At 40.9% G+C, this 17,197-nt stretch overlaps 1 protein-coding gene across 1 annotated transcript in view; it reads right to left on the bottom strand.

Moving 5' to 3' along the window:
* Positions 1-16,998, bottom strand: part of Pdhx (pyruvate dehydrogenase complex component X) — a 60,921-nt gene extending 43,923 nt beyond the window's left edge. The window contains exon 1 of the mRNA XM_055599720.1: positions 16,817-16,998. Coding sequence (XP_055455695.1) covers positions 16,817-16,976 — 160 coding nt within the window. The 5' untranslated portion in view covers positions 16,977-16,998. The remainder of the gene's footprint in view (positions 1-16,816) is intronic.
* Between the last annotated feature and the right edge of the window lie 199 nt (positions 16,999-17,197).

The raw sequence follows: 17,197 nt of genomic DNA, 5'->3' as shown, positions 1-17,197 counted from the left end.
GAAGAGGAGGAGGAGGAAGAGGAGGAGGAGGAAGAGGAGGAGGAGGAAGAAGAAGAGGAAGAACCTGTTAAAGCAGCACCTGGAAAAAGGAAGAAGGAAATGACCAAACACAAAGAAGCTCTGGAAGCCAAGAAACAGAAAGTAGAAGGCTCAGAACCAACTACACCTTTCAATCTGTTCATTGGAAACATTAATCCAAGCAAGTCTGTTGCTGAATTAAAAAGTGCAATCAGTGAACTTTTTGCTAAAAATGATCTTGCTGTTGTGGATGTCAGAACTGGTACAAATAGGAAATTTGGTTATGTGGATTTTGAGTCTGCTGAAGACCTAGAAAAGGCCTTGGAGCTTACTGGTTTAAAAGTGTTTGGCAATGAAATTAAACTAGAAAAACCAAAAGGAAGAGATAGTAAGAAAGTTCGAGCTGCAAGAACCCTTTTAGCCAAAAACCTCTCTTTCAACATTACTGAGGATGAATTAAAAGAAGTCTTTGAAGATGCCGTGGAGATCAGATTGGTCAGCCAGGATGGGAAGAGTAAAGGGATTGCTTATATTGAATTTAAGTCTGAAGCTGATGCAGAAAAAAACCTTGAAGAAAAGCAGGGGGCAGAAATTGATGGGCGATCTGTTTCACTCCACTACACTGGGGAGAAAGGACAAGGGCAAGAGAGAGGTGGAAAGAATAGCTCTTGGGGTGCTGGTGGTGAATCAAAAACTTTGGTTTTAAGCAATCTTTCCTATAGTACAACAAAAGAAACTCTTCAGCAAATAGTTGAGAAAGCAACTTTTATCAAAGTGCCCCAGAACCCACAAGGCAGATCTAAAGGGTATGCATATATAGAATTTGGTTCATTTGAAGATGCTAAAGAAGCTTTAGATTCCTGTAATAAAATGGAAATTGAGGGCAGAACAATCAGACTGGAGTTAGAGGGGATCACCTAATGCAAGAAGTCAGCCATCCAAAACTGTTTGTCAAAGGTCTGTCTGAGGATACCACTGAAGAGACCTTGAAAGAGTCGTTTGAGGGCTCTGTTCATGCAAGAATAGTCACTGATCGGGAAACTGGCTCTTCTAAAGGGTTTGGTTTTGTAGACTTCAATAGTGAAGAAGATGCCAAAGCTGCCAAGGAGGCCATGGAAGAAGGAGAAATTGATGGAAACAAGATTACCTTGGACTGGGCCAAACCTAAGGGTGAAGGTGGCTTCGGTGGCCGAGGTGGAGGCAGAGGAGGATTTGGAGGCAGAGGTGGTGGCAGAGAAGGAAGAGGTGGATATGGTGGCAGAGGCCGAGGAGGCTTTCGAGGCGGCAGAGGAGGAGGGGGAGACTTCAAGCCACAAGAAAAGAAGATGAAGTTGAATAGTTCCTTCTATTCCAGTCTTTCCCTCTTCATTTTAAAGAAAGGACTCTGGGGTTTTTACTCTGTTACCTATTCGGTGACAGACCCTTCTAGGGACATTCCAGGATAGATTGTAGGCCATGTGGTCTGCTTAGAATCCGGATAGGGATAACATTTCAAGAGATGCCCTGTTGAGTTATATGAGCACAGTGAAAATGAACAGGTTATCTCTCTCTTGAAATGTTGTTTTTATATGGATTCTTAAGTGGACCACCTTGGTTGTATACTGTCCTGGGATGTCCTTGGGAGGCTCTGTCATTGAGCAGGTAACTTTTTCAAGAAGGGTAATAGAGCTAACCCCATCTGTATGATTGAATTTATATTGTTTTACCCTATGTACAAAACTTTTTTTTCCTACAAATATTTTTTTTTCTTTTTTGTGTTGGGGGCTGTAAAAGAATGTTTATCATGTTTTTTGCTTCAGTGGCTTTAGGGCAAATTAAAGGTTCTAAGCTCTGAAAAAAAAATACAAATGCAGAACCAATTGCTTTGTGGTATTAATATGAAGCAGATCTAAGCTTCATTACAATAACAAAAGTAATTAAGAACATTGGGCAATTTACATATGGCACAGGTAGCCAAGTAGCACACTCTAGCCATTTACTAAACTGTAACCTAAGCGCGCGCACACACACAGACACACACACAGACACACACACACACAGACACACACATAGACACACACACACACACACACACACACACACACACACACACACACACACACACACACACACGCACAAAACCCAAAATGAATAGACAAAGACAAAAGTAAATTGCCCAATACTTTCTTCGCTCCAATGCAGGAACCCACTGATAAAATGCATTGTTAAGATTGCTGTACAAATAAAGCAATCCTGCCATCTGCAGGCTGAATGGAATATAGCAGAATGAAGGGCAGGTGATTTAAACCTAGCACCAGGACAAAGACTATAGCAAGACTGCAGCAATGAATAAAGGCAATTTCAGTGTCGTTCTAAAATAAATGATTGTTTGCCAGCTCTCTTCGTACAACACTATTTTGTCGTGGTGCTGGTAGAATAGACTGAGACATCTATGGCCTGTGACAGAAACAAATATACACAGTACGTGTAAAAACAGCCACTACAGGTCTTGCCTGACATGCTTACAAACATCCCAAAGACAATAGTAATACATTATCTTCCCTTGCTGCCTCCTCATGTTTGCACATAAGCAAAGATTAAACCAATGCACCCAAAATGACAACAGCTTTTCTGTTCTATTACAGGTTTGTGTGTGTCTGTGTTGTTTTGTTTTATGAGACACGGTTTCTCTGTGTAGCCCTGGCTATCCTGGACTCACTTTTGTAGAACAGGCTGGCCTCAAATTCACAGAGATCTACCTGCTTCTGCCATCCTGAGTGCACCACCATGCCCAGCTCTTACATGGTATTTTTTTTCATTTTTAAAAATTATTTATTAATTACACGTTATTCACTTTGTATCCCCCTTGTAGCTCCCTCCCTTCTCCCCTCCCAATCCCTCTGCATGCATGCCCCTCCCCAAGTCCACTGATAGGGGAGGTCCTCCTCTCCTTCCTTCTGATCCTAGTCTGTTAGGTCTCATCAGGAATGGCTGCATTGTCATCTTCTGTGGCCTGGTAAGGCTACACCCCCCTCAGGGGGAGGTGATCAAAGAGCAGGCCAATCAGTTCATGTTAGAGACAGTCCCTGTTCCTATTACTATGGAACCCACTTGGACACTGAACTGCCATGGGCTACATCTGTGCAGGAGTTCTAGGTTATCTCCATCCATGGTCCTTGGTTGGATTATCAGTCTTAGGAAAGACCCCTGTGCTCAGATTTTTTGGTTCTGTTGCTCTCCTTGTGGAGTTCCTGTCCTCTCCAGATCTTACTGTTTCCCACTTCTTTCATAAGATTCCCTGCACTCTGCCCAAAGGTTGCCCATAAGTTTCAACATCTGCTTTGATAGTCTGCAGGGCAGAGCCTCAGAGGTACTCTGTGGCAGGCTCCTGACTTGTTCCCTCTTTTCTCCTTCTTCTGATGTCCACCCTCTTTGCCTTTCTAGATAGGAACTAAGCATTTTAGCAAGAGTCCTCCCTCTTTATTAGTTTCTTAAGTGTACAGATTTTAGTAGGTTTAACCTATATTATATGTCTAATATCCACTTATGAGTGAGTATATACCTTGTGTGTCTTTCTGCTTCTAGGATAGCTCACTCAGGATGATCTTTTCCAGTTCCCACCATTTACATGCAAATTTCATGATATCCTTGTTTTTTATTGCTGAGTAATATTCCATTGTGTAGATGTACCACAATTTCTGTATCCATTCCTCCGTTGAGGTATATCTGGGTTTTTTCCAGATTCTGGCTATTACAAATAAGGCTGCTACAAACATGGTTGAGCTAATGTCCTTATTGTGTACTTGAGCCTCTTTTGGGTATATGCCTAGGAGGATCTATATGCCTAGCTGGATCTTGAGGAAGCACTATTCCTAGTTGTCTAAGGAAGCGCCAGATTGATTTCCAGAGTGGTTGTACAAGTTTACATTCCCACTAGCAGTGGAGGAGGGTTCCCATTTCACCATATCCTCTCCAGCATGTGTTGTCACTTGAGTTTTTGATCTTAACCATTCTGACGGGTGTAAGGTGAAATCTTAGGGTCGTTTTGATTTGCATTTCCCTGATGACTAATGATTACAGGTATTTTTAATTATCCCTTTTAAAGTAAGATTTGGATTAAATTTATGGAATCTCATTTCCTCCCCCAACTTATCTAACAGAGGGGGAACGTCCTTATTGCTGTCATTTTGAAAATGAAAACAATGGCACGCAATTTTGGAAGGAGGAAAGTAAACAACTGCCTAAAAATTGACTATTGACACCCTACAAAGCTTACACCAGGGACAAGCCAGGTGAGCAGGGAGGAGCTGGGCACCCAGGTGTCTCAGCCCAGTGCTAGGTAACAGCCACATCCCATTTGACAGCATACCAGAGACTCTTCTCTGGAGGGTATTCTGAAACATTCATTCATGTGACTGATAATACATTTGAGGAGTCAAAAAACCTTGCAGGATAGCAATTCCTGCAGGAAACACAAAACAAAGGTAACAAGCTATTAAAATATGGCATGATCATGGTCCTCTGGGGCACACAGTATGTGTTTAGTACAAGCAGTGTCTATGAAATAAACTTGAGAATACAAAATAACTATAGTAAAGTAGTAAAAAGAGAGGACTCTATTGACCAGAAGTCATCCACAGATAAGTCTACTGCAAGTAAGAGGACTGGCTAGTGCCAGAAGAACGCTGAGAGTCAAAAATGTAGCTTTTCAGGAAGACAACTGGAAAAGTGGGAGAGATGGGGCAGAGCTCTACTTTAGGGTTATATGCCTCTATGGGTATTTGGGCAAAAACTATGCGTATGTATTACTCTACTAAATGAAATGTTTTCTTATGTAACAAGTATATACATATTAATAAAATACTTGATTTTTAAAAGCAACAAGACTAGAGCGTAGGACGAAACTACCTGGGTCAAATCATAGCTCCATCAGTTGTTAAGTTGCCTTACTCCTCTCCTGCTCTCTCTTCTGTATAGTCACAACACAGACTTTTATAGAGACATGGCAATGCGTACAAAGTCCTTACGATGGGCTCTGAAGAGGACTAGGTCTCAACTACTCACTATTGACATGCAGCACATTTTGGATAGGAACTTAGAAGATGCATTCCAAGATACCTCGGTAGTTGGCTAAGGGCACTGAAACACCCGACGATTATTCTAGACCATCACAATTCCTCCCAGGATTCATGAGAGATGGAGTCGCAGGTGTCTTTCACCTTCCCAGCCTAAACGCTCCCCCTCAACCAGCCATATTCTCTCAGCTAAGCTACATTAACTCTGGTGTCTGCTGTATTTCACCTCTATGCTAACTACATCTCTCATTAAAATCACTGGCAAAGGTTTTACCTTCAATGCCATTATACTACTGGCTACCAAAGCTAAAAGACAAATTAGGAGTTTGACAATTGCCTATGAAGTGGTTTGTTTCACCAGCCTAGACTGAGGCAAAACCAGAATTTTGACCTCAAAAAGATTATATATACTTCAGATGGAAACATAAATATCCAAGTAGTTGATTATAGCAAAAAGTGCCATGAGAGCAGAGAACTAGAATTCATCAACATGCAAAACAACTACAAAGCCATTACCATTTACTATCTATCAAGATGGAGAACTGTTAAAAGAAAAAAAAAAAGCAAAATACAATGCGGAAAACATTAGCATCCTGTGCAGTGTTGGGAAAATGTAAAATGATGTAATCAATGTGGAATATAAGATGGTAATCACTCAAAAAAAGTACTCAAAGAGCCAACACAAGCCAACACAACAAAAAAATGTCTGAAACAGCACAGTCTTAACATGACTCAAATACTTGCGACAACAGAGGTGACGCCTGAAAACATTACATAACATGAAAAAGGATAAACCCCACTTATAAGGTCCACAGAGAGAGAGTACATGAGCTGCTACCAAGTACTGGAGAAAGCAGGGTGGAGAGCTACGGCTTAATGGGCAGCTTCAGAATGGGATGACAAATATGTTCTAGGGACAAGTGGTAATGACGGCTACGTGACAATGTCAATGCACCAAAACACAACTTCAGTAGTTAAAATGATAAATTTTACCCTGCATGCTTTCCTATGGCATAACAAAATTAAAAAAGAAAATCTGTGTTAGACAGACAAAGCAAGGCAAGGGGGAGAACAGAGACTAAAGATAAAGTAAACACTTACGCAAAGAAACACACATGGCAAGCACTGTTAGCTAAGGGGTAGTCTGCAGAGTGGTGCAAAGTGGAAGGGATCTTTAAGCTACAACAGTACTTTGGGATGGCCTGATAGACTTCCACAGCAGGGGTAATTTTTTCTCATTCACAGGCCCCTTGCATTTGAGAAGCTTTACTGAAACCCCAGGTGTATTTTATACATTTATAAAAGGAGTATATTAATTAGCATTGGGCATGGTGGTGCACTGCCTATGTCCCAGGAGTTAAAGGTTATCCTCAGCTACAGGGTGCACTGAGAGCTGGGTGTTACCTTGAGGAACAAGAGACTATGTCTCCCCCCAAAAAAGCATATAAGTCAAACATTTATTGATAATAAATCAAAAAGAAGGGCTGAGGAGATGGCACAGTTGCTGGAACATTAAAACATGAGGACCCGAGTTCAGATCTCCAGAAGATCTCAGGTGTAAGCCAGATCATCTGCATCCAGCAATCAGTGACATAGAACCTACCAATAAAACAATGCAAAGAATCAATGAATCAAAAAGTTGATTCTTTGAGAAGATAAACAAGATTGACAGACCTTTGGCCCAACTAAGCAAAAGAAAGAAATAAAACACTTAAATTAACAGAATTAAGCAAGAAAACATTACAATAAACAAAGAGATTTTCAGAATATTACGAGGAAATGCTTATAAAAACCTGTACTCCAAAAAGCTGGACTACCTTAAAGAAATGGATAAATTTCTGGATTTAGCCAAACCACAAAAATTAAACCAAGAAGTCAACAACCTAACCAGACACACATAACAAATTCAAATGAGGAGATTCCAATAGGGATAATAATAATAAAAAAAAGAACAAACCTCCAGTTTAAAAAGGGGGGGGGGGGGCAAGGGCAGATGAATTCACAGCAAAATTCTAGTAGGTACTCAAAGAAAATCTACAAGCAGTCCTTCTTAAACTATTCAAAAAATAGCCACAGGAGGAATACTCTCAAACTCCTATAAAGTCAGTGTCATTCTAATATCAAAACTAGGTAAAGACACAGCAACAAAAAGAAAACTATAGGCCAATATCCCTGATAAAAAGACTCAAAAATGCTTGATAAAATAATTATAAACAGAATACAGACATACATAAAAAAGACCATTCATCATAATCAAATTGGCTTTATCCCTGAAATGCAGGGATGACTCAATGAATGCAAGTCAATGAACATAATAAACCACAAAATGGACTTAAAGACAAAAATCACATGATCACCTCAATAAGCACAGAAAAAGCTCTTAACAAAATCCAACATGCCTTCATGAGAAAAGTATTAATAGAATGCAGAACAAAAGGGAATATACTTCAATATAACAAAAGCTATATATGAGAAACTCATAGCTAACATCATCCTGAAAGGAAAAAAAGTTTGAGGCAGTTCTACTTCAAAGTCAAGAATGAGACAGGGATGTCACTCTCCCCACTCCTTTTCAACATTATGTTTGAAGTAGTAGCCAGAAAAATAAGGCAAGAGAAGGAAATTAAAGGAATAGAAATAGGAAAAGAAGAAATCAAACTATCCCTATCTGCAGATGACATGATACTACACATTAGAGATCCCAAAACATCCAGAATACCTCTAGAAACAATCTAATTCAGCAATGTGGCAGGAAACAGAACCAGCTTGCACAAATCAAAAGCTTTTCTATACACTAACCACAAACATACAGAGAAAAAGACCATGGACACACTCCCATTCACATTAGCCTCAAATAAATAAAACAGGAATAAACCTAACCAAGAAAATGAAAGACCCCTACAATGAACACTTTAAACCTCTAAAGAAAGAGATTGAGAAAAGACACTAGAAAAATGAAAGACATCCCATACTCATGGATTGACATTTTACCACAAGCTATTTACAGATTCAATACAATCCCAATCAACATCACCATCTCATTTTTCACAGAAATAGATAAAACTATCCTAAAATTCATATGGAATCACAAAGACCTGAGATAGACAAAACCATCCTGAACAAAAAGAACAATGCTAGCAGGATCATCATTCCAGATCTGAATATTACACAGCCATAGTAATAAAAACAATGTACCAGCACAAAGAGATATGCAGACCAATACTGAAGACCCCCACACAAGCACATGTAATCCAGCCTCTTAATGTCTGACAAAGATGCCAAAAACATAGAGGAAAGAAAACATAAAGGAAAGAAAGCATCTTCAACAAATGGTGCTGGGAAAACCAGATGTCCATATGCAGAAGAATGAAATTAGAGCATTATCTAACATCTTGGACAAAAACTAACTCCAAATGGACCAGAGACCTCACTCTGAAACATGAAACACTGCAACTGCTAGAAGAAAGCATAGGCAGCCTTATGTGAAACAAGTGTAGGGAAGGACTTCCTGAATGAGATTCCATTTGCCTAAGAATTAAGGCCAACAACTGACAAATGGATTTTCATAAAACTAAAGAGCTGAAGAAACAAATCATCAAGTGAAGAGGAAGCCCAGAGAATGGGAGAGAATCTTTGCCAGCTACACATCTGACAGAGGATTACTATATAATGAACTAAACATATAATATATATTGAACTAAATGATGATGAATATATGTGAACTAAAAATAAACAAAGAATTAACAACAACAACAAAAAAAGACCTATTTCAAAAAGAGGCTTGGGACCTGAACTCAAGACTTCTCAAAAGAAAAGGTTAAAAGAGATCCCTAAGAAATATCTCAGAAAAAAATGCTCATTGCTCCTAGGAATTAAGAGATGCAAATGAAAACAACTTTGAGATGTCATTTTACCAGTTGCAATGGTAAAGATCAACAAAACAGCCAACGACAAATGCTGGAGAAGGTGTGGTGAAAAGGGAACTCCCATTGTTAGTGGGATTGCAAACTGGTATAGCCACTATGGAAATCAATGTGGTGAATTCTCAAAAAGCTAAAAATAAATTTACCATATAATTCCAGCTATATCACTCCTTGGCATATGCCCAAGAGACTCAACATCCTATCCCACAGATATTGTTATGCCATGCCATTGCTGCTGTATTCACAATAGCTAGGTGTATTAGTTACTTTTCAATTGCTAGGAGAGACACCATGACCAAGACAACTTATAAAACAAAGTATTTAAAGGCTTAATTACAGTGCAGAGGGTGGGTACAAGACTATCATGGCGAGAAGAAAGCATGCTATTAACTAGCCTACAAAAAAAAATAAAAATTAAAAAATAAAACAAAACAAACAAATGAAAAACCCTAAAACCATCCTACAAAACACAGAAGTCTGTAGTCTGTGTAAAAATACTTATCTCACTTAAATAAAGTTTTCTCCTCTGGCCTGACAAAGCTCCCTCCAAGAGCCAAAGACCACCTAACAAAAATCTAACACCAGGTATGAGAAACCCTCCTGAGTTGTTGGTCAGGGCTGTCCAGGAGACTGCCACAACATTAGAGACTATTGCTATGGCCCTTGGACCCTCCTCTGGCACTCCCCATCCCAGGGGTGGAAGGCAAGTCCCTATTGCTGAAGATACCATGTACTTCAGAAACAGCTCAGGAGCCCCTGAGCTGGAACTGACCCAAACGGCTCCTCCCTGAGTACGAGGACCAAAAAGGTGCCATGCAAGCTTCCAAAGAAGGGAAGCAACCACTAGTCCTATCCAGCTATGCCACCTACAAACCCCAGCAATAAATAACTAGCATGGCACATTAACACTAAGGGTGCAGTGGCGGCATGCATATCTCATACATGCACATTAGAGTAACCAACAGCTTCCCAATTGGACGGAAGACCTACTCAGCAAGAGAAAAATCATGCCTGGTACTAGAAACTTAGCCAATCACCCAGGGCTAGCGAAGTCATGGATCTTGAAGGAGAACCAACAACCACCACATTACTAAATGTATTTGTCAGGTAAGTGCAGTTCTCAACCCTCATCAAGAAAACTTCTCTTTGCTACAGATGGAAACCACCACAGAAAACCACAACCGATCAAAATGCACAGACTTGGTGCCCAGTCCCAGTGGATATACCTCAAAACAAGTCCCCCACCTAAGGCTCAGAGAACATTTCAGAAAAGGGGTGGAAAGACCATAAGAGCCACAGGGTCAGGAGTTTGGCTGGAAGATTACGTCTAGTAATGTCAGGAGCTACACCCATAAAGTCTCACCAACATGACTGCCTAAAGAAGAACTGAACAGGACCACAGACATGCCAAAGTGGAGGAGGGAAAGACCATGAAACCTCAACCGTACATAAAGAACTACAGACAACTAAGGAATGCTGAGGAAGGGGAAGGCCAGGGCACATCAGCTGTTTATCCTCTACCAAATGGTCAGCACTGGAATCATAACATACAAATAACATTAAACAAACTAAGGATATATTTAGGAATATGTGTGTGTGTGTGTGAATGCATATTATATACACACATGTTATATGTGTATAAAATACAGTGAAATATAATACAACACACACCACAAACAATTAACGAAAACAGAAAATGAATTTGAACGAGAGAAGGGAGGGGTATATGGGAGGACTTGAAGGAAGGAAATGGAAGAGAACTATGAATTATATTATGATCTAAACATAAAAGAAATAATTAAAAAGAACAAATAAACAGAAACAAGAGTCAGGTGCCATGGGGCATGCTTGTGGTGCCAGCAATAGAGTGATGGGACTCCGAGGCAGACCCCTATAAGACCACTCAGTGGTCTAGCCTACTCAGAGACGTTCTGGGCGGGTGAAACCCTGTCTCAGACATAAAGATAGAAGGAGTATGAGGCATGACTCTGAGGTTACCCTCTGACCTCCACATGTACATGTGCTCAAAACACATACAATTATAAAGATATCTATTTTAAAATAGGTATACAATTTCATCATTTATTAAAGACAAAAGCGATTTTCTATAGAAGATGCTATGCGTGTTTATTTTTACATACAGAATAAATCTTGACTGAATATCTGATAGACATCTTCAGTTCAAGGTCATCCTGGGCTGCAGAGTAAAGCCCTCTGCTTACTGCTCCACAGATACAGTCTACAGAAGCTATACTTGACTTCTCCAAGTAAGGAGAATACATTTGAATTATTCCACACTGTGGGGAAGAACTCAAGTGACATGGGGGCTGTCTTTGATTTATCTTCCTCCACACTACACGGAGTGGGTTACCTCAACTGGCCTTCTTGTACTTGGCCCCCAGCTGAGTTCAGCCAATGGGCTGAAAACAGTCAGGAAACTGATAGGAGAGAAAGGTGAAGTCAGGGTAGTCCTTCCTCAGCTCCCTGCTTCCTGTGGGGTCGCCAGGTGGTGGGGGCATCCTTTACTGTAGGACACAGCAACTCAGAGGTCTTCCCAACTGCTTCCCTTTAGGCCAGTGGTTCTCAACCTTAATGCTGTGACACTTTAATATAGTTCCTCATGTTAGCTTTCATAACTAATTTTGCTACTGTTATGAATCATAATGTAAATGTCTGTGTTGGCAACCCCTGTGAAAGAGTTCTTCAACCCCCAAAGGGGTCTCAACCCAGAGGTTGAGAACCACTGCTCTAGGCAATAGGAACAGCGCCTCATTCTAAACAGTACCCTGAATTCACAAAAATGTCACTAAATCCTTCTCCAATTACCTTTACAATGCACTATTTCCCATATGGACTCTCTCAATTCTATGGAAAGACTTGGGAGAGGGCATTCAGATGATGAGGAAAGTTTTTCCACTTGAGTCTGAGCTAAAGAAAGTGCTTACGTGGGACAGGTGGTCTCATGATCCTAAATACATGAGTGACCTTCACCCACATCTCCACCTGAGTCAAGACTTCCAGTTACTGGCGTTACTATGCTCACCTACACACATAGACCACCTAGCCATTTATTTACAATTGAAATTTCTGTATTAAAATACATCTTCCTTGTTCTTACATTTTTATAGCATGTTTGCAAAGCAGCTCAAATACTTTTTATAGGAAATAGCCAAGGTGTTCCTGGAAACAGGAACAACTGGGTATACTGTGGGCGGGATCCATGTCCCTTTTAATCCACTCCTCACCCTCTACCCCCTTCCAACTTCAGACACACTTTTTTTTTCTTTAGCCCATGGAGTCCAATTTGTGCTGCCCAAAATACTCATAAATATGGGGCCATCCATTGGATTGAGGTTAACATACAACGGACTAAACCCTAAAGAATTCTCCTCTCCTAGCAGCCAGCATCTGATAATAGCTCCTGAATGCTCCTCCCGTACCCGCAAGCTGGAGGGTTGACTGGCTTGACCTTGTATGGATCCTATACAGGCAACCTTAGCCGCTATGGCTTCAGGAGTACAGGGGTCCCCTCCGCCCAGAAGACATTGTTTTAACCCAATCTTTCCTGACTCTTTTACACACATCCCCACCAAGGCTCATTTGTATATTTTTAGTGAACAAGGAAGAGCTTAAAGTTGGTGACTTTAATGAAAGTAAATTCATTTGTTACTTTTTGAGTCAGTAACTGATTCATGAACCAATTCTGGCCATACAACAGAAGAGGATTTTGTATAGTAGCCAAGTATGCTAGCTTGGGTGTGGGTTTGAGTTCTTCTTTTCAAGAAGACATTGATGCCATCCATCATGGGAGCACTACTCTTCTGGTGTCACACAATTCTAACCCTTCCAGCGCCTCGACCCCAAAATATGATTAGCAAGTGGATTATTATCAGTAATTATTATTATCAGTAATTATTATCAGATAATTATTATTATCACATGAAAAGAGTGAGTGAAGTGATTGCAAAACACAAGCAATGTTCTGCCTTGATACCTAGGGTAATGCTTAATACATTAGTAAAATCCAAGTCTCAACAGGTAAAGGAGCGTTCAGCCAAGTATGATGATCTGAGTTCAGTCCCTGGAACCCCCATGATGGAAGGAAAGGACAGAGTCCTTCCCACAGTTGTTCTCTGACCTCCAAACAGATGTTGTGGCACTCCCAGCCCTACCCAAATGAATGAATAAATAAATTTTAAAAAAAAAATGCAACCCAAATCCTGTCTTTTCTAAAAGCATAGCAACAGAGTAACTCCAAATGCTGTGCCATTTTTTAACTATCACATGTGGCTTTGGGGGTTTCAGCTGTGCCTTCAGCCTGGAAAGAGTGCCGCTTCTTCTACTAAGGACACCTTGCTTCATTACCATAAACTTACTTCCTAGGGTTCACTGCATATACCAATGAAATCCTATCTTCACTGCTTTCTCTCTCCTAAATAGTCTGTAAATACTGTAAAAATTAAGATGTCAAACAAATTCAGGACTGCATGTCCAGAACTGAATATGACTGAATGGCAGAATTCAGTCATATTGGCATGTGGCATATCACATGTGGCAGAATTCCGAGAATGTGCCCTACTTGGGAGATCACTATCTTTAAGTAGGCTATCCTGTGCCCACTATCTGATAGACATTTGTTCCTTTACGAAATCAGGCAACTGGTAAATAACACTGTGTTCTCATTAAGCATTTCAGTTGAAAGAATGAAAAAAGGTATTTGTTCAACATAATGACACGGAGCATTGTTTAGTTCACTTACAATACAACTACATGGCTTCATTTTTCTGAGCTTCTGTAGTTTTACCCAAATAAATAGCAATAATGCCAAAATTTTATTTAGGAGAAGTTAATAAAAAAAAAAAAAATCTAAGAAGTGCTAAGCACACAACCTGTGCCATTGCTCAGAAAGGCAGCCAATGAATACCAATGAATACAGATTTAAAATCCTACTAAGTATGTGAAAGAGAAATGGGTTCACTAAATGTACCTAATTCCTACAATCTCTGATTATCCAAAAAGCAGCTTAGGTTTATTAAACCATATTTAAAGTTTAATATGAAGATGAAGAAAGAACCTTGTAAATTCATGTTTTCTAAAATAGTTCATGTGTATTCAAGTAGTTAACAAAATACTATTGGTGAGAGTTGGTAAGTTTGAGCTCAATATGTAACATAATACTACAGAGACCTACCAGAGGTCTCTGCCATAATGTCCACAACCTACAAACATGTTATATCATGGAACAAGAGAGGATTAAGATAAATGTGGATTAAGGTTGTTATCAACTGATCTTGAGATAGGGAGAAATCCATTACCCCGATGGGCCCAACAAGACTTCTTCACATCCTTACGATGGAAGGAAGGCAGGAAGAAGTGGCAAGAGACATACAAATGTGATCCATACTAGACTAGATATTACTGAAATGGAGGGTAGACAGGAGCTTGGTGTAAAAAGAACTCCTATTCTCCTGTTTCAATTGTTGTCTTGGAGGCTTATTGCCTCTCTGCTAACCTAAGCCTAATCCTGGAAGCTTCTAGCCTCCATACAATCTAACATAGGCCTAGATAATGTTTTCAGCCTCTGAGAATTACTGCTTAAACTCACCCTTTCTTTTTTCAGAAGCTAGTTCAACTCAGCTGTTCTGGCTCAAACTCCGCTCTCAGCTGACTTACTCAATTTGGCTTCTCTCTCAGCCCCTGAATTGCTCTGCTTGGCCTCCAATGCCAGCAATCTGCTCTAATCTCTTGGTTCCTGATTCTCTGCTTCATTTGGTCTTCACCTGAGTTATCTCTCTCTTTGCAATCTGGCTCTCTATTACAGTCTCTATTACATTAAAACTGCCCCCTCATTGCTCCTTAAGTGTCTTCCCTTTCCTCTCTGTACTCCTTTCTCCTGAGAGTTGGAAGGATCCTATTCTGTCAAATATTCTCTGATTTGTCACTTTTTCTGCCATTCAATTAGACATCAATTTCAAACATGAGTGCTCCCTTCTACTTCACTGTTTGAAATTAAAGTCCTGGACCTAAGCTTTTCTTTATTTGAAACTTGCTCTATACCAAACTGGCCTTGAATTCAGATCTGCTTGCCTCTGTCTCCTGGATTAAAGATGTGTTTATATTCCAGCCAGATCACACAGACCTAGAAGATCTTTGGATGTGATCTCTTACCAGAACAGCCATGTTCTGAATTTAAATTCCTTTACAACTAGAAATCCACCAATCTAAGAAGCCTTTAGCTGGAAAACAACAACCAAAGAAACAACAAGGAAACAGATTCTCTACTACCTCCCAAGTAGACACCTTGACTTTAGCCTCGTGAGATCCATTTAACGCTTCTAACCCAAGAACTCTAAGACAATGAATTTGTGCTTTAAGTGGATAGTGGTAGCCATGGTAAGAAACTACTCAATTCAATTTGCCTTGGAATTCAGAACCATCTTCTTTACAGAAGATGTTTACAGTCAAGGTGTTCAAGATATATGTCTGGTGGTAGAGGATGAAGAATAGACAAAACACCAGATTTAGCAGATGAAAACTGCCTATGTGAATTTCCAAAGGCAGAAGCAATCAACTCTAAGGAAGCCTTGGAAAATACCCATTTTTGGGTGTAAGCACACACATTCTTTTCTCTTCATACAGAGTTTGGGACATTCACTGTCAAAAAGACCACACAAGCAATGACAGGACCCTTCATGGGTATTTTTCCCAGTCCTACGCTTTTAACATGGCATGATGTTCCAGGGTGGGGAGTCTCAAAAGTGTGACCCAGCAAAACTCACAAGGGCAGAGGTACAGATTCCTGAACACCACCTGAGTCAGTTTCTGCTAAGTGTAGAAAGGTTCAAGTTTAACAAATGAGGATGAGGGCAGAGCGGAGAAAATATTTTACACTACGCTGTTAAAGACACTATCCAGTGGGCATTTAGTAAACATTACACCCAAAATGACTTAGGTAAGTTATCCCTACTCTTTAGAAGCCTCAACACACTCATTTAACTGTGTAAGCTGACTTTTTTTGTTTTGATTTGTTTTGTTTTCTGGGCCTCAGACAGCACAGAAAGTGTGGGAAATGTCTATTGCACCAGAGGACGGATGGTAAGAAGGACTGCTTCAGTGTCTAATGATTTCTAAAAATGTCTTCTCTGACCCATCCTAACCCCCAGCCCACAGTCACACATGTAAGGAAGAATAATGTCAGGCCTACCATTTTACATACTGCATGTTAAATAATGGAAGGGCAGTGGGTATATTTCCGAGGCCAGTATTACTCAGGCACAATTTAAGTAATTGTATGGCTCTCATGCTACATGTTTTATTTAAAACATTCTAGCCAAGCTTGTGATTTAGAAATTAAGTCTTGTATATTGCGTGGGAGCCATTGAGTGAAGATTTAAGGTTTCTCAATACGGACAGGCCCGTTGAATGAATAAGTACGGGTGACAGTGGCTTTAAATGTATGGGCAGCTTTATTAGAGATGAATGATAAAACTAAAGGAATTCGACACGCAATTATTACGGGTCTAAAATGGGATTTAAAACAGACCCTCTCTAGGTGGCATCGAAATAACTCAAACCAAAGCAAGGTCACAGAGAAGCCATTCAAAGCTCTGGAGGCCGGGGATCGAGGGAAGCTCTCCCAAGTCTGAAGATGGTCCTTTGCCACAATCCATGGGCTAAGTCAGCAGGCCCGTTCCTGGGGGAGGTTGAATGGAACAGGGCGACTCGGCACCTACACTCACAAACGCGGGTCCCCAATCAAGAACGCCCCTGATCCAGGCCCGTCGCTCAGCTAGAGAGAAGCTGAGAGCGCAAGCCACTCACCCTGCAGCAGCTGAGTGCCGTGAAACCACCTCCAGCTGGCTCCACGGCCGACAGGCCACGCAGCAGCACCCTTGGCCAGCCCCAGGCTTTGACGGCTGCCGAAGCCCAGGAGGTAACGTAGCAGCGGCAGGTCACAGCGAAGCCTCCAGGAGGCCGCCATCTTCCCGGCTTTCTCCCGGAAAGCGCATATCACCGCTAGAGCGGCGGCCTGAAGGACGGCCCAGGCCCCCGCCCTCTACAGGTTGGCTCCGCCCACAAGGCGCGCTCCGCTCCTAAGGATTTGAGGACGTGCCCCTCTAGCACCGCCTCCAGCCCTCCTGGACACGCCCACCTGTCGGCCAGCGCCGCCGCGCGCTCTCCCAATGAGCGAAACGTTCTCAG

The sequence above is a fragment of the Psammomys obesus genome, unplaced genomic scaffold (genome assembly GCF_907164565.1).
Source record: "Psammomys obesus unplaced genomic scaffold, mPsaObe1.curated_primary_1811, whole genome shotgun sequence".
In the NCBI taxonomy this organism is placed as follows: Eukaryota; Metazoa; Chordata; class Mammalia; order Rodentia; family Muridae; genus Psammomys; species Psammomys obesus.
Note: the sequence above shows the minus strand (reverse complement) of the source record. Positions and strands in the feature narration are given on the sequence as shown.